The sequence below is a fragment of the Triticum dicoccoides genome, chromosome 7A, assembly GCF_002162155.2.
Source record: "Triticum dicoccoides isolate Atlit2015 ecotype Zavitan chromosome 7A, WEW_v2.0, whole genome shotgun sequence".
Classification (NCBI taxonomy): Eukaryota; Viridiplantae; Streptophyta; class Magnoliopsida; order Poales; family Poaceae; genus Triticum; species Triticum dicoccoides.
In genome coordinates, this window is record NC_041392.1 from 200,480,832 (window position 1) to 200,499,803 (window position 18,972).

General features: G+C 45.7%; 1 protein-coding gene across 2 annotated transcripts; it reads left to right on the forward strand.

Annotated features, from left to right (window-relative positions):
• The first annotated feature begins 15,514 nt into the window (after window positions 1–15,514).
• LOC119330891 (aspartyl protease family protein At5g10770-like) lies at window positions 15,515–18,863 on the forward strand. Of its 2 annotated transcripts, XM_037604019.1 has the most exons (3): window positions 15,526–15,632; window positions 16,612–16,770; window positions 17,270–18,863. In XM_037604019.1, the coding sequence occupies exons 2-3, from the start codon at window positions 16,671–16,673 to the stop codon at window positions 18,565–18,567; spliced, it is 1,398 nt and encodes a 465-aa protein (XP_037459916.1). In that variant the 5' UTR covers window positions 15,526–15,632; window positions 16,612–16,670; the 3' UTR covers window positions 18,568–18,863. The 2 variants fall into 2 exon arrangements, with proteins under 2 accessions (XP_037459917.1, XP_037459916.1); XM_037604020.1 differs by lacking the exon at window positions 16,612–16,770 and having other exon boundaries at window positions 15,515–15,632.
• The last annotated feature ends 109 nt before the right edge of the window (window positions 18,864–18,972 follow it).

The following is an 18,972-nucleotide window of genomic DNA, read 5'->3' on the forward strand; positions in this document are numbered from 1 at the left end:
GAAGCACCGTACTGTTAAGTGGGGTCCAAGTAAACCAGTCAGAATGACTAAAGTGATGCTTAACCAAAATCCTATGTCTTCGAGCGAAGACAATGAGAGCAAATCTTATCCAGAGCTGGATAAGTCCGCTTTGCTTTTAGCTCAAGTAAAGTTGTCGTGTGTGTTTGAAATCTGACCATTGGAACACGTGTCAGGTCCTTAGTGACCTAGGGTCATTTCGAACAAATCAGGTCGGGTTGCCTAGTGGCTATAAATAGCCCACCCCCTACACCATAAATTGGTTGGCTGCTCAGAGTTAGTGCACGGCTTTTGTCATTTGAGAGCAACCCACCTCGAAGCCTTTGAGAGAGAAATCCTTGCGAGGACAAAGCCCTAAACACCCAAAGCCAAAGAGTGTTAGGCATCACTTAAGTCTTCTTGTCTGTGTGATCTGAAGACTTATTACACTTGAGGACTGTGAATCCTCCAGCCGGTTAGGCGTTGCGTTCTGGGCATCCAAGAGTCATTGTGGATTGCCGGTGAACAAAGTCTGTGAAGGTTTGGAAGTCTACCTTGAAGACTTACCAGAGTAATTGGGCGAGGACTGGGTGTCCTTAGCTCAAGGGGAATAAGGTGAAGACGCAGTCTTCTGAGTTGAATCTCAGCCTCCCTAACCAGACGTACAGTTGTCACAGCAACTGGAACTGGTCCAATAAATCATTGTCTTCAACGATCCACTGGTTCTATCCTTCCCATCTCTTTATTTGCAGATTGGTCCTTGTGAAGTCATTGCATGTTTGCATTATCTATTTGTCTTCACCGTGTGACTGCTTGTTCTGATTGGCTTCATACTATCTTCCATCCTGATCTATACTGCCTAGCTGCTATTAGTCTTTGTGCTTTCATTTCATTGAATACTTGACTATGGCTTGCTTAGTGTAGTCTACCTTCCGCTGCATGGTAATAGGTTTATTTCTATCGTTTGTCTGCGAAACTTCCATGTTTTGAAGACTTTCATAAAAATCGCCTATTCACCCCCCTCTAGTCGATCACTAGCACTTTCACTCTTTTGCCAGCCGGTTGTGGCTTTTAATTTTGTTCCTTAGCTCTTTGTGAGCAGCTTTTGTTGGAGACGTTAAGACTATTGTTGAACCTATCTGCTTGCTAATAAAGGTGGCCGTATGCATCACTCTGATGCAGAGGTCGGGGATGTCCCCCTTTTCTAAAAAAAATTCCTAAGACCATGAGATCATACAACTCCCGGATACCAGAGGAATACCTTGTGTGCTATCAAACGTCACTTTGTAACTGGGCGATCATAAAGAGATGCTCTAAAGGTATCCCCGAAGGTGTCTGTTGGGTTGGCATGGATAGAGACTGAGATTTGTCACTCCGTATGACAGAGAGATATCTCTGGGCCCTCTCGGTAATACACCATCATAAAGAGCTTGCAAGCAATGTGGCTAACGAGTTAGTCACAAGATCTTGTAGTACATAATGAGTAAGAGACCTGCCAGTAACGATATTGAACTAGGTATGGAGATACCGACAATCGAATCTCAGGAAAGTAACATATCGCTGGACAAAGGGAATTGCATACGGGATTGACTGAATCCTTAACATCGTGGTTCAACCAATAAAGATCTCGTCGAATATGTGGGAATCAATATGGTCATCTAGGTCCCGCTATTGATTATTGATCGGAGAGGAGTCTTGGTCATGTCTACATGATTCTCGAACCTGTAGGGTCGCACGCTTAACGTTCGATAGCGCTAGGGTAGTATTGAGATATTAATAGTGGAAAGTTTGAAGGTTGTTTGGAGTCTCGGACGGGATCTGGGACATCACAAGGAGCCATGGAATGGTCCAAAGGTAAATACTTATATATGGAAAGTTGTTGTGGGGTTTCGAAAAAAGTTTGATTTTTTTCGGTATTGTACTGGGAAGCTTCCAAAAGGTTTCAAAGGACTCCGGAGGGGTTCACTACTAGGGAAAACCATTGCTTGGCTTGTCATCGGGGTTGTGCATGATGTGAATATTTTGTGTGGTGAAGATGGAGCATAGCCAGACTATATGATTTTGTAGGGATAACTTTCTTTGGCCATGTTATTTTGAAAAGACATGATTGCTTTATTAGTAGGCTTGAAGTATTATTGTTTTTATGTCAAATGATAGACTATTGCTTTGAATCACTTGTATCTTAATATTCATGCCATGATTAGATTACATGATCAAGATTATGCTAGGTAGCATTACACATCAAAAATTATCTTTTTTATCATTTACCTACTCGAGGACGAGCAGGAATTAAGCTTGGGGATGCTGGTACGTCTCCGTCGTATCTATAATTTTTGATTGATCCATGCTAATATTCTACAACTTTCATATACTTTTGGTAACTTTTTATACTATTTTTGAGAATAACATATTGATCGAATGCCCAGTGCCAGTTCCTATTTGTTGCATGTTTTTTGTTTCGCAGAATATCCATATCAAACGGAGTCCAAATGGAATAAAAACTGACGGAGATTTTTTTGGAATATATATGATTTTTGGGAAGAAAAATCCACGCGAGACGATGCTCAAGGGGCCCACGAGGCAGGGGGGCGCGCCCCTGACCCTCGTGGCCACCACGTAAGGCGGTTGATGCTCTTCTTTCGCCGCAAGAAATCTAATATCCGAATAGAGATCGTGTTAAAATTTCAGCCCAATCGGAGTTACGGATCTCCAGGAATATAAGAAATGGTGAAAGGGAAGAATCTGGGAACGCAGAAACAAAGAGAGACAGATCCAATCTCGGAGGGGCTCTCGCCCCTCCCTTGCCAGGGAGGCCATGGACCAGAGGGGAGACCCTTCTCCCATCTAGGGAGGAGGTCAAGGAAGAAGAAGAAGGAGGGGGCTCTCTCCCCTCACTTCCGGTGGCATCGAGTGCCACCGGGGGCCATCATCATCACCGCGATCTACACCAACACCTCCGCCATCTTCACCAACATCTCCATCACCTCCCCCCCTCTATCTATAGTGTTCCACTCTCCCGCAACCTGCTGTACCCTCTACTTGAACATGGTGCTTTATGCTTCATATTATTATCCAATGATGTGTTGCCATCCTATGATGTCTGAGTAGATTTTCGTTGTCCTATCGGTGGTTGATGAATTGCTATGATTGATTTAATTTGCTTGTGGTTATGTTGCTGTCCTTTGGTGCCCATCATATGATTGCGCGCGTGGATCACACCCTAGGGTTAGTTGTATGTTGATAGGACTATGTATTGGAGGGCAAGAGTGACAGAAGCTTCAACCTAGCATAGAAATTGATGCATACGGGATTGAAGGGGGGCCAATATATCTTAATGCTATGGTTGGGTTTTACCTTAATGAACATTAGTAGTTGCGGATGCTTGCTAATAGTTCCAATCATAAGTGCATAGAATTCCAAGTCAGGGATGACATGCTAGCAGTGGCCTCTCCCACATAATACTTGCTATCGGTCTAGTAAAGTAGTCAATTGCTTAGGGGCAATTTCGCAACTCCTACCACCACTTTTCCACACTCGCTATATTTACTTTATTGCTTCTTTACTTATAAACAGCCCCTACTTTTTATTTATGTACTCTTTATATTCTTGCAAACCTATCCAACAGCACCTACAAAGTACTTCTAGTTTCATACTTGTTCTAGGTAAAGTAAATGTTAAGCGTGCGTAGAGTTGTATCGGTGGTCGATAGAACTTGAGGGAATATTTATTCTACCTTTAGCTCCTCGTTGGGTTTGACGCTCTTACTTATCGAAAACTGTTGCGATCCCCTATACTTGTGGGTTATCAAGAGTAGCTCCCCTGAATTTTAATGCATTCCTAGAGAAATAAAAGTTGAAAGATGATGGAAGCAACTATCCGGACTGGGTATGTAATTTGAGAATTATCCTCATTGTTGCACAGAAGGCTTATGTCCTTGATGCACCGCTAGGTGAACCACCCGCTCCCAAAAATCTGGACGCTATGAATGTCTGGCAGAATAAAAGTGATTACTACACGATAGTTAGTGTGCCATGCTTTACGTCTTAGAACCAGGGCTCCAAAGACGTTTTGAGCACCACATACCATATGCGATGTTCCAGGAGCTGAAATTAGTTTTTTAGGCTTGTGCCTGGGTTGAGTGGTATGACACCTCCGGCAAGTTCTTTAGCTATAAGATGGAGGAGAACAGCTCTGTTAGTGAGCACGCGCGTACTCAAGATGTTTGGGTACTACAACTGCTTGAATCAGTTGGGAGTTAATCTTCCGGATGAAGTAGCGGTTGACAGAGTTCTTCAGTCATTGCCACCAAGATACAAGGGCTTTGTGATGAACTATAATATGCAAGAGATGGAGAAAACGATCTCCAAGATCTTTGCGATGCTTAAGGCCGCGGAGGTAGAAATCAAGAAAGAGCATCAAGTGTTGATGGTTAATAAGAACACTAGTTTCAAGGAAGGCAAGGGAAAGAAAGGGAACTTCAAGAAGAATGGCAATACAATTTCCTCTCCCATGTAGAAACCCAAGGCTGGACCCAAACCCGAGACTAAGTGCTTCTATTGCAAAGGGAATGGGCAGTGGAAGCGAAACTGCCCTAAGTATTTGGAAAATAAGAAGGTTGGCAATGTCAACAAAGGTATATTTGATATACATGTTATTCATGTGTACCTTACTAGTGCTCGTAGTAGCGCCTAGGTATTTGATACTGGTTTGGTTGCTCTTATTTGTAACTCGAAACAGAAGCTATGGAGTAAATGGAGATTAGCTAAGGACGAGGTGGCGATGCGCGTCGGAAATGGTTCAAAGGTTGATGTGATCACCGTCGGCACGCTCCCTCTACATCTACCTTTGAGATTAGCTTTAAACCTAAATAATTGTTATTTGGTGCCTATGTTAAGCATGAACATTATATCTGGATATTATTTATTTTGAGATGGCTATTCATTTAAGACATAGAATAATGGTTGTTCTATATATATGGATAATATATTTTATGGTCACGCACCCCTTGTGAATGGTTTATTCTTATTGAATCTCGATCGTAATGATACACATATTCATAATATTGATGCCAAAAGATGCAAGGTTAATGATGATAGTACCACATACTTGTGGCACTGCCGCTTAGGTCATATTGGTGTAAAATGCATGAAGAAACACCATGCTGATGGACTTTTGAAATCACTTGATTATGAATCATTTGAAACATGTGAACCATGCCTCATGGGCAAGATGACTAAAACCCCATTTTCCGGTACGATGGAGAGGGCAAGTGACCTGTTGGAAATAATACACACCGATGTATGCGGTCCGATGAGTATTGGGGCATGCGGTGCAATATCGATATTTCCTAACCTTCACAGATGACTTAAGTAGATATGGGTATATTTACTTAAACACAAGCCTAAAACATTTGAAAACTTCAAGGAATTTCAGAATGAAGTGGAGAATCATCATAACAAGAAAATAAAGTTTTCGCAATCTGATCATGGAGGCGAATATTTGAGTTACGAGTTTGGCGCATTTAAGACAATGCATAATTGTTTCACAACTCATGCCACCTGGAACACCACAGCGTAATGGTGTGTCTGAACGTCGTAACCGTACTTTATTGGATATTGTGTGTTCTATGGTGTCTCTTACCGATTTGCCACTATCGTTTTGGGGCTATGCATTAGACACAGCCGCACTCACTTTAAATAGGGCACCGTCTAAGTCCGTTGAGATGACACCGTATGAATTATGGTTTGGCAAGAAACCTAAGATGTTGTTTCTTAAAGTTTGGGGATGCGACATTTATGTCAAGAGGCCTCATCCTGATAAGCTCGAATCCAAAGTGGAGAAGTGTGTCTTCATAGGATACACTAAAGAGACCATTAGGTATACCTTCTATCAAAGATCCAAGGGCAAGATTTTTGTTGCTAAGAATGGGTCCTTTCTATAGAAGGAGTTTGTCTCAAAAGAAATGAGTGGGAGAAAAGTAGAACTTGGTAAGGTAATCATACCTTCTCTCTAATCGGAGAGTACGACATCACAAAACGCAGTTCCCATGATGCCTACGCCAACCAAAGAGGAAGCTAATGATTATGATCATTAAACTCCGGATCAAGTTACTACTAAACTTCGTAGGTCGACCATGACACATTTCGCACCAGAGTGGTATGGTAATCTTGTCCTGGAAGTTATGTTGTTTGACAACGGTGAACCCGTGAACTATGAAGAGGCAATGATGAGCCCGGATTCTGACAAATGGCTAGAGCCATGAAATTTGAGATAGGATCCGTGTATGAGAACCAAGTCTGGACTTTGGTAGACTTACCCGTTGACTGGTAGGCCATCGAGAACAAATGGATCTTTAAGAAGAAAACAAACGCTGATGGTAATGTCACTATCTATAAAGCTCGATTCGCTGCAAAGGGTTTTTGGCAAGTTCAAGGAGTTGACTGCGACGAGACTTTCTCACCCGTGGCGATGCTTAAGTCCGTTAGAATTATGTTAGCAATTGCTACATTTTTCGATTATGAAATCTCGCAAATGGATGTGAAAACCACTTTCCTTAAGGCAGAATTGTATATGATCCAGCATAAAGGTTTTATGGATCCTAAGGATGCTAAAAAAAGTATGCAAACTCTAGCGATCCATCTATGGACTCATGCAAGCATCTTGGAGTTGGAATATATGCTTTGATGAGGTGATAAAAGCTTTTTGGGTCTATATGAAGTTTATGAAGAAACTTTTATTTGCAAGGAAGTGAGTGGGAACTCTATAGCATTTCTAATAGTATATGTGGATGACATATTGTTAATTGGAAATGATGTAGAATTTCTGGAAAGCATAAAGGGTTGTTTGAAATGAGTTTTTCAAAGGAAGACCTGGGTAAAGCTGCTTACATATTGGGCATTAAGATCTATAGAGATATATAAAGACACCTAATAAGACTTTCACAGAGCACATATCTTGACAAGATTTTGAAAGAGTTCAAAATGGATCAGTCAAAGAAGGTGTTCTTGCCTATATTGTAGGGTGTGAAGTTGAGTAAGACTCAAAGCTCAACCATGGTAGAAGAAAGAGAAAGGATGAAAGTCGTCCCCTATGTCTCAGCCACATGCTCTATAATGTATGCCATGTTGTACCGTACCTGATGTGTGCCTTGCCATGAGTGTGGCAAGGGGGCACAAGAGTGACCCAGGAGTGGATCACTAGACATCGGTCAAAATTATCCTTAGGCACCTAAAGAGGACTGAGGAAATGTTTCTCGGTTAAGGAGGTGATAAAGAGTTCATTGTAAAGGGTTATGTTGATGCAAGCTTTGACACCGATGCAGATGACTCTGAGGTGCAAACCTGATATGTATAGTGGAGTAGTCATTTGGAATAGCTCCATGTGGAGCATGGTAGCAGCATCTACAGTATGACATAGAGATTTGCAAAGTACACACGGATCTGAATGTTGCAGACCCGTTGACTAAAACCTCACAAGCAAAACATGATCAAACCCCGGAACTCATTGGGTGTTAATCACTTAGCGCTGTGAAGTAGATTATTGACTCTAGTGCAAGTGGGAGACTGTTGAAAATATGCCCTAGAGGCAATGATAAAATGGTTATTATCATATTTCCCGTTCATGATAAATGTTTATTATTCATGTTAGAATTGTATTGACCGTAAACTTAGATACATGTGTGAATACATAAACAACACCGTGTCCCTAGTAGGCCTCTACTAGACTAGCTCGTTGATCAAAGATGGTTAAGGTTTCCTAACGATTGACCTGAGTTGTCATTTGATAACGAGATCACATCGTCAGGAGAATGATGTTATGGACAGGACCCAACCGTAAGCTTAGCATATGATCGTATCACTTAAGTTTATTGCTACAACTTTCTTCATGTCAAGTATCTATTCCTAAGACCATGATATCATGCAACTCCCGGATATCGGAGGAATAACTTGTGTGCTATCAAACGTCACTTCTTAACTGGGTGATCATAAAGATGATCTATAGGTATCTCCGAAGGTGTCTGTTGGGTTGGCATGGATCGAGACTGGGATTCGTCAGTCCGTATGACGGAGAGATATATCTGGGCCATCTCGGTAATACAACATCATAAACAGCTTGCAAGCAATGTGGCTAATGAGTTAGTGTGAGGACCGGATTTTCGGGGTATTAATTTCCCAAAAGCGGCCCTTGTGCTCACCAGCCCCAGGATTACTGTTAGCTGATGAGTCACCAACTTGTTACAGAAACTCCAAGCAAAATACAAGGTATGTAGTACAAGACCATTCTGGCCTATGAGTACAACGAATGGTTTCTAGTGGTTGATGGTGGAAGCGGTTTGCGGGTCATCAGTGTCTATGGGACTCCATTTCCCACAGGAACATCTGACCAGGATAACTCCTATCTTTGCGAGGCTGCTATCTCCATTGCGTAGGTTCCGGGGCTGTCATTGCAACGCTCCTGTCCACGCAAGAAAACTGGCCAAGACAATATCCAGGGACAAGCCAGTGAGTACTTTGAATGTACTCGCAAACATCATGAACACTGGTATAATAAATCAAAAGATAATCATGCTCTAAAACATGCCATGATCACTACGTCAGTCATAAATGAAACTCATGATGCATGCAAGCAGGTCAATCATGTCAAATATGAATATGCAATCAGGGAGTAAAAATAGAGTGCACCGATCGGTTGTCTGAAGCGACGCTTCGAAAGGATAATAATATAAAGCCTGCCTCAGTCGGGCGTCTGAGCGACAACACATAAAGGGCTTATAAATAATTGAAATAACAAGCATGCCACAGTCGGGTGTCTGAGCGACACCACATAAAGGGCTTATAAATAATTGAAATAACAAGCATGCCACAGTCGGGCGTCTGAGCAACACCATATAAAGGGCTTATAAATAATTGAAATAACAAGCATGCCACAGTCGGGCGTCTGAGCGACACCACATAAAGGGCTTATAAATAATTGAAATAACAAGCATGCCACAGTCGTGTGTCTGAGCGACACCACATAAAGGGCTTTATAAGTAAATGAAAATAACAAGCATGCCACAGTCGGGCGTCTCAGCAACACCGCATAAAGGGCTTATATATAAAAATAATCACAGTGAATATCTAGGAGGTAGAACCGTCCCAGGGATACTCATTAATTTCAAATAATACAAATGATTAGTCCACAATAATAATCATAATCATCATATGTCACATGTCTTAATCAATGTTCTGGTTTAGTAGTTTCTCCTCCGAAGACCGACACTAAGACCGATACTTGACCCATCCCAGACTATAGTCCTTAACCATTGACACGGATATTCGAATAGGTATAATCTCTACAGAGGGTGTACTCTTTACCCACGAGTAACGGATTCCTTTAGTCCATCGGGACTAATTCCGTCTACGGTCTTTTAATTGAAAACCCACCTAACCGCACACACCAGCCAAACTCACCGGAGTCTGGAATCACCCTTGACACCCATTAAGCAAAACTCTAAGTGGGGAGGCTACAACCTCGACTTAGCATGGGATCACAAAATTTATACCGCGCGCAAACTGGGGGAGCTACCCCCTTCGGCTACAACCGAAAACACACATGCCCCCGGACCAGGTGGCATGCCTACTGGAGGCCTCCGGTATCTTCCACCATGGCCTCTCTGTACGGTGTGTGCTAGGAAAGGGGTTGACAACTTACTGAACCGTACCCTACCTGTGGCAGGGACAAGTGGTAGTACGAAACAAGTATGGGGGTTACCGGAACAAGACTCGATCTATGGTCGACTCAGGAGGTTTAAGTATTTCCTGCATGGTTAGCATAACAAATATGTTTCAACCAACAGACAAAGTCACCACTCGTCATGCCTCACTTTGCCGTACCGGACACAAAACAAAGACCGGAGACAAGCTCGTGTCTACCCAAGACAGAGGCTCTCCCGACTTCCTCCCGGTAGGCAAGAAAGGTATACGAGGGTGTCTACTATCACAATATATCGAATGCCAACAACCCAGAATTCAGCAATATGCACTTATGAGTATAATCATATCATCACATGAAATAACGGAAACTTCGTGTCGAGGTGGTGTTGCGATCGTATCAAACAACACACAATAATATTATGCCATGGTTCAAAAATGCTTGCCTTCAAGGTGTGGAGAGGTGAGGTGCTCTCCAAACTTTTGAAAGTTTTCTTCTCCCTCTCCAAATTCCTATTTTAAATAAATTTAAATTAACACATACTTTAAAAACAGTATAAAAAGGTTGTTTGGAAAATTTTGAAATAAATATGAAAATAAACTAGACCAAATTTGAGGAACAACAGAAAAGAATCAAGTCATTTGGACTTATATTTAAAAAGATAAGCCCAGTCAAAGTTTAGTCAAAGTTCTGTTTTTTAAATAAAACAGAAAAAGGAAAACGGTTCGCCTGGAATACGTCTTCTGTGAGTGGTCGCGTACTTACCCGAAATACGCTTCCACCAGAGGAAAACACATCGGACGGGTTGCGCCACTAGTGGCTTGGGTTGGCTTACCGACAGGTGGTCCCCACCTGTCGGGTTCATCTTCTTCCCCCTATGCGCGCCTCGACAGAGACAGGGGCCGTTTCCAATGGCGATCCCCGGCAACACAAGCCACCATTCGACGCCCTCGCGATATGGGGGTGATCGGGAGGAGGCACCGCATCCACCTGCAGTGGTTAGGGGCGCGGGGAAGCTTGAGGGTGAGAGCACCTTCCTCCATTGCGGAGTGGAAGCTTCGGGAGGGAGTGATGCTTTGCACACCTCGACTCCCGGGCAAAATTGGATGTTGGAAAGGGTCCTCGGGGTCATGATGGAGCTAATGATGGTGATAGGGCAGAGGGAGGGGCTCTGGTGGTGTCGGGATGAACAGAAGGGTGGCGGTGAGCGTCTCGGCCGAAGGTGAAGGAGATGGCCTCTGCGGGTCAATTTGATGTGCGGGATTGGTCTAAGGGAAATATACGGTGCTACCTGTGGCTGACAGAGCGAGGGGGGTTCGTTTTATAGGCGCCAGAGGTCGGTTCGTCGGCTGCCCGAGGATAAGCACGACGGCGGCGGCACTATTGCAGAGCAGGGGAGGTGGGGGCTGGCTGGCAGGGCTTGCAGAGGTAGGCGATGGGGTTGTGGATGAGCACGGTGGGCAGGGGTACTCGGGGACGCGCCAGGTGGCCCGTACGGCACCGACCACAGCAGGCGGCGATGGCGGCTAGCTTCTGGCTTGCGGGAGACGTGGCGAGGGGCTGTGGTGCTCGTGAGGGGGTACAGGTCGAGGCTTGGCCCTACGCTGCGAGCGGCAGAGGGTCAGGAGGCACGGAGTAAGCGCGACGCGGCGGCTCGGGTGCGTGGCTGCAGTTGGCGCGCTCTGGGCGCGCCCAGTGCACGCCCACCAACTGCTCGGCGAAATGCCATGGCACCCAGAGGGCTTGGATGATACTGCAAGTTACCAGACTAGTTAGGGTGGTTACTAAAACTCTAGTGGACAAGCTGGCTAGGCAAGTAAAGCAACTCTATAATGCTAACTAAAATCTATGCCAAAATAGTTCATGCACTCCAACTGTTCGACGAAATGCTAGGGGCATCCAGAAGGTTTTGCAAGTGACCAAAGTTTCTAGATCAGAGTCTCTTTAGGTACTAGAAGACATGGCATGGTTGGTTTGGGAAAAATCAAAACTTGATAGTGCAAGTTTTTGAGAAAGCCAAATCTGGACAGAAAGATAAGGGTATTTTTGCATGCACTTAAAATCCTCCAATGGGTCCACTCTCCTGGACTTAAGGGTTTTGTAGGGTGGTCTAAAAGCAGGAAAAAGAATCATGGGTAAAAGAGTAAGTAAAAATATGATTGCAGTACAAATCACCAAGCTGGACCAGAATGAAGATGGGGTTGATTTACTCAAATTTTTCAAAGAACATCAATCGATTTTTGCATAAAGTTGAATTATATACTGCCACTGATATCCCATAATTTTGGTGGAAGCTTTAAATAAATATTTAAATAGGTTGTAGTGCAAAATTGCCAACTGTTCCAGATTTGAAAATTTGGCGTAGAGCTCAAAATATCCAATGAATAAAAGATGTTTTTCCATAAAAGTGATTTAAAAACATCACATGACATCCCCAAATTTTGGTTGGAATTTTAAATAAATTTATCAAAGGGTTGTAGTTCAAATGGTACCCTAAAACCATGGGAGAACATTTTTAAAGAAATAAAGATCAGGAAAATAATTATATAATTAATTCCTCTGATAAAAAGAAAAGTTTTCTTGAGAGGGTATACAAGTCCAACAAAACATTTGGAAAGTTTTCACTTGCGGTAAAAACTCCATACTAACCAAGAAAAGAATGGTTCTGAAATCAAAAGGAAATCCAGAAAATAAAAATTTTATTTCCTGGCAAAATTTTAATTAATTTAAAACAAGGTCAAAAAATTTGGGGTGTCACAGTTAGTCACGGGATCTTGTATTACGGAACGAGTAAAGATACTTGCTGGTAATGAGAATGAACTAGGTATGGAGATACCGACGATCGAATCTCGGGCAAGTAACATATCGCTGGACAAAGGGAATTGCATACGAGATTTACTGAATCCTTGACATCGTGGTTCAGCCGATAATGATCTTCGTTGAATATGTGGGAATCAATATGGACATCTAGGTCCCGCTATTGATTATTGATCGGAGAGGAGTCTCGGTCATGTCTACATGATTCTTGAACCCATAGGGCCGCACGCTTAACGTTTGATAGCACTAGGGTAGTATTGAGATATTAATAGTGGAAAGTCGGAAGGTTGTTCGGAGTCCCAGTCGGGATCCGGGACATCACGAGGAGCTCCAGAGGTAAAGATTTATATATGAAAAGTTGTTGTCGGGGTTTTGAAAAAAGTTTGGTTTTTTCAGTATTGTACCAGGAAGGTTCCAAAAGGTTTCGGAAGTCCGTAAAGGGTTCCACCATGTCCCATACAGTAGCATGGGCCATAGGGGGGCGCCCTGGCCTTATTGGGCAGGCGCACCAGCCCCTACAAGGCCCATGCACCCGAGGAATGGAAAACCTAAGGGAGGGCCCTCCACTTGGCTTGGAGGGCACTCCTCCCCCTTGGCCGCCACCCCCTGCCTTGGGAGGAGGGCTAGGGCTGGTACGCCCCTCCCTCACCCCTATATATAATGGGGAGGCGCACGGGACAGCCAGCCCCTCCATGCTTGCTTCGTCTCCCTCCCATTACTCCTTCATGTTCCGTCAGCGCTTGGCGAAGCCCTGCCGGAATTTCGCTGCCACCATCACCATCCCGCCGTCGTGTTCGTTCATATCTCATCTACCTCCTTTCCCTCACTTTCTGGATTAAGAAGGAGAGGACGCCGCTGAGCCGTACATGTTCTAAATTCAGAGGTGCCCTCTGTTCGGCACTTGATCAGATTGGATCGCGATTGGGTCATGAAGAGTATGATTGGATCAACCACGTTACGACGCTAACGTTTTCGGTCTACAAGGTTATGTAGACACACTCCATTCTTGTTGCCTTGCATCTCCTAGATTAGATCTTTGGTGCTCGTAGGAATTTTTTGATTTCCATGCTTCGTTCCCCGTCACAAACCCTTGGTTTGATGCTTTGGTGTCCCAAAAAGTTGGAATATTCTTTCAGGTGGAGGCGACGTTTTCGTCGATAGCGAGGTGCCTGTGGTGACTTCATCAATCTCAAGACCCGTCGGCTCAGTCTCTTCTAGATGTTCATAGGAAGAGTATGCATGCATGCGTTTATAGAGGTGAGTGTATGTACGTGTTTTTGAGCGTGTGCATATGTACCATGTTTCTCAAAAAAGACATCAACACTCAGATAGCCCCAATACCATTATCCAATTTTGAGCCTCAATATCAACTTCCAAACGGTGCCTGATTTCTCTTTCTACTCGTGCACCGGCCGACAAAATAAACCCTGCATCTAAGTGTATCTGCCGTAGATACGTCTGTTTAGCAGACAAGTTAAATTCTGTGCTCCTTTGGTCCGGATCGAGCGAGCCTTCTTTTGGTCCGGATCAACAAACTCGAGCGAGCCTTCCTTTGGTCCGGATCGGACAAGACGACGGGTGCCAAGTGCAAAGTGAATTGGGAGATTGTCTGTCGGCCGCGTGAATATGGTGGTCTAGGGGTCCTCAACACCGACAAATTTGCGAGGGCCTTGCGTTTGAGGTGGCCATGGTTTGAATGGACGGCGCCTCACAAGATGTGGGTGGGATTGGGAAACCCATGTGACGAGGATGACCTTGACTTTTTCTATGCATCCACAACCATCACCATGGGAATGGTGCTAAAACACCTTTTTGGGATTCTCCTTGGCTTCATGGATGCAAACCCAAGGATGTCGCTCCTCTCATTTTTGAGGCCTCCTCGAGGAAGAATTGGAAGGTGCGCGAGGCTCTAAAAAATAATGCATAGATCCTCAAGATCAACACCTCCACGGTCGTATCAGTTGAACACCTTCGGCAATTCTTCACTCTTTGGACGCTTTTAATTGATGTCCACCTTGTTGAACATGCCGAAGACACCATTGTGTGGAAGCACACGACAAGCGGGCATTACTCTGCGGCCTCCGCCTACAAGGCCCAATTTTTAGGATTGGTCCTCTCCCCCATGGATCAAATGATTTGGAAGGCTTGGGCGCCGCCAAAGGCTAAATTCTTTGCTTGGTTGGCTATCCAAGATAGAATTTGGACTGCGGATAGGCTTGCAAACCGAGGATGGTCAAACTGCGGGCTTTGCACTCTCTGCAAGAGAGATCAAGAAAGTGGACCACATCTCTTCTTCAAATGCCGATACACCATTCGGCTATGGAACTCGGTCATCGCGAAATTCGACCTTCACCACTTGGACACTACTACTTGGCAGCTACATGATTCGGTAGAGGAGTGGTGGACAAATATAACCGGTGCCGGAGTCCCCAATAGGAAGAGCTCTTACCATGCTCGTGTCATGGACCATTTCGAATGAGAGGAATGCCCGTGTTTTTCGACAGAAGAGCGCTCCGCCAACAATCTTGCTCAACTTCATCATTTGCGAGGCAAACTTTTGGGTCACTGCCGGTGCAAAGAAATTATGGGCTATTATTTTATGCGAGTAATCACTCATGCCGTGTAAGAGTGACTTCTGTAACAAACTCTCTTCTTATCTTAATTAATAGATGAGGCAAATCTTTTGCCTCCGTTTCAAAAAAAATAAAATCTGTGCTCCCTAAGCAAAAGCAGTGCACAAATTACGCACTTAACTGAGAATCGGGACTTGAGAAGCAGCGCCACATTACTCGTCAATAATTCAGTAATCGCTTCGCCCAGAGCATCGTCACCACAGATAATAATTTGTGTCCCTAAAAAATAATCATTTGGGTGGATAAACTCAGACGCATCTATTGTGACAAACTATGTGCGTTGAAAGCTACCGGAAAGATTCCAACGAACCACTCACACACACTATATAGAGGCCACAAGAACAAGCCTACTGAACGTCCTCAAGAAGAAGCAGAAGCTTTTAGCCCGCAACACCATGGAGTCGCTTCTTCTTCTTCTCGCAGGCTCTCTCATCTTCCCTCTTGTGGCTCCTGCCAGGGAGATCACCAACGCCTGCACCTCACAAGCTAATGGTACTCCCATAATACTCAGTAATATTGGCAGTGTATTTATCTCTTCCCCAGTTAGTTTTCCGTCCATCATAGCTTTTTTATTATAGAGGTTTTCATCATCGTTAGATACCATCTTGTTGCGCAGTACACAACCTAACTTGAACCGTTCATGGGACCATGATAAGTAGACGGATGGATGGCTTATGGTTGAATCAGGGCTGGATACTATGTCGTTTGTTCTTTTGGCGTTGTAGAGCTTAGACAGGCAGCATGTGGTGATAACTATATTAACCACCTTCACTAACCATGGATCGCAGGTGCCAGGTTTGTTAAATAGATTAGCATACACATTCCCAGGAACATCTATAGTATAGGAGAGTATTTGAAATTCATAACGCATATTTCTATAGAAATTCAGGCGCCAGATAGCCAGCGAACCAGATAATTAGCAGAGATATCAACCGTTAAGCTACAAGAAAGTAAGCAACAGTGCTTAGGAAAAGAGAAGGTGACCACACAGAGCAAACCAAGCAGTGATAAGTGGCACGAATAGACGCTTGCGTGAACCAGCCTGACTCTCCCTTCCCGTAACTGTCGACGAATCAATTCAGTTTACTCCATTTGACGGGTTTCCTCTGGCGTTGGACTTTCGGGTAGTACAATCATGGACAAATTGGTAACCTGTCAATAATTGATTAAGACTTGAAAGTTGTGATGTGGAGACAAATGAGAGGGCATGGCAACCGGTGCTCCATGGGATGGGAGCATCGTCTGTTGGTGCCTGGATGAGACCCCATTGATGAGAAGGGAGAAAGAGAAAAAAAAACAGGAGATTCCGCGACAAATTTCGGTTGCAGCTGGTGACAAAATGGATAGGGTTTTAGTACATTACGGAAGGCGTGTATAATTGATAAAATGGTTTGTGACAGAATTCATTCATAGAATGTTAGGCCAGATTCTCCTGTTTGCTAATCTGCTGACGATCCCTTTCGTTTTGTAGTTCTCCACGTCAACACCAGACCGTGACTCAGTACCAACTTATATCCAAACATCGCTGGAATGAATAACCCGACGCGTCATGGTCGTGTGCGTGCAAAGTTACGTGCAGTCCGCTGCTACCAAAATATGCAGGGGCCGGACGGTTTGTACCCTACCACCGGTGAGCTAGCAATCATCGGTTGGACGGACGGACTAGCTCCATCTGAAAGCAAACCATTTTTTTTTAAATATTAGTACAGACACAAGCGCTCATATACACGCGCATATACTCATCCCTATAAACGCACACACGCACACCCTACCTTTATGAACACCTTCAAAAGACTGAGCCGGCATATCATGTTGAGATTTACAAAGTCATCATAGACGTCTCGTCGTTGACGGGAACGTCTCCTCTGACTGAATGCAATGCGAGTATCCGGATTTAAACCCTGATGGGTGGGGATACCATACAGTCCCTCTAACCATCGAACCATAGGTTGGTTCGCGAAAGCAAACCACATTGAGTAGTCAGAAAACATGCAAGCGCCACTCTCTTAGCAAGAGTAGAGTTGGAAATTTTATAAACCATTACTATCAGTTAATCCCAGCAAACAGTAACATGTTAAGATAATGGCGTGAGTAATACTAACAAACTATACGATGGTCGTTTGTTGCAGATTTTCAGCACATGAATGGCACCGGCATGCACCTGACGCTGCACCACCCGCAGAGCCCCTGCTCGCCGGCGCCTCTGCCGTCGGACCTCCCCTTCTCCGCCGTGATCGCCCACGACGAGGCGCGCATCGCCCGCCTCGCCTCGCGCCTCGCCAAGACTCCCTCCCGCCACCCGACGTCGCTCCGCCAACAGCACCGCGAGAAGTCCTCCGGCGATAACCACCTCGCCGACTCGCTGGCCAGCTCGGTGCCGCTCGCGCCCGGCGCGTCGGTGGGCGTGGGAAACTACGTCACCCAGCTGGGCCTCGGCACGCCGGCGACCTCCTACGCCATGGTCGTCGACACGGGGTCGTCGCTCACGTGGCTCCAGTGCTCCCCCTGCGTGGTGTCGTGCCACCGGCAGGCCGGCCCGCTCTACAACCCGCGCACGTCCAGCACGTACGCCGCGGTGCCGTGCTCGGCGCCGCAGTGCGGGGAGCTGCAGGCCGCCACGCTCAACCCGTCCGCGTGCTCCGCCTCCGGCGTCTGCATCTACCAGGCCACCTACGGCGACAGCTCCTTCTCCCTCGGGTACCTCAGCAGGGACACCGTCTCCTTCGGCTCCGGCAGGTTCCCCGGCTTCTACTACGGGTGCGGCCAGGACAACGAGGGCCTCTTCGGCCGGTCGGCCGGGCTCATCGGCCTCGCGCGGAACAAGCTGTCGCTGCTCTACCAGCTCGCGCCGAGCCTCGGCGACTCTTTCTCCTACTGCCTGCCGACATCGGCGTCGACCGGGTACCTGTCCTTCGGGTCGTACAGCCCGGGACAGTACTCGTACACGCCCATGGTGTCCAGCTCGCTCGACGCCTCGCTCTACTTCGTCAGCCTCGCCAGCATGTCCGTCGCCGGGAGCCCGCTCACGGTGTCGCCGTCGGAGTATGGAAGCCTGCCGACGATCATCGACTCCGGCACGGTGATCACGCGCCTGCCCACGGCCGTGTACACGGCGCTGAGCAAGGCGCTAGGCGCAGCCATGGGCGGAGCGCCCCGCTCGCCGGCGTACTCCATCCTGGACACGTGCTTCAAGGGCCAGGCGTCAACGCTGCGCGTGCCGGCCATGGACATGGCGTTCCCCGGAGGCGCGACGCTCAAGCTGGCGCCGGGCAACGTGCTGATCGACGTGGACGAGTCCACGACGTGCCTCGCGTTCGCGGCCACCGACAGCACGGCGATCATCGGGAACACGCAGCAGCAGACGTTCAGCGTCGTCTACGACGTCGCGCAGTCCAGGATCGGCTTCGCGGCCGGCGGCTGCAGCTGAAGAATGGATGAAACGAACCGCACCTGTATCGCATGCATGGACCCAACTAGGTAAATCTGCAACCAGAGCACGCCAAGCTACTTGCAAATACAATTACACCAAAGAAGATAAACAATGTCATAAAGCAATGATGCATGTGAAATAGTACTGTGTCAAACACAGGCAGGGCAACTGCTGTGTTTGCTCTTCTTCTGTCTTTACAAGTGCTTCAACCACTGTATTGTAAATGTACAAAAAGTATTGCAATGGCCTAAAGATTTGGGATTATGGGATATGATACACTCATGACTTGTTAATGTGCGTTCTCCAACGATTCATTGATTCCCTGTTTCCATTCGACGAACAATTTCCTTATCATAAATTTTGCAACAAATGACAAATGCAGAACATTAGCCAAACTATTCA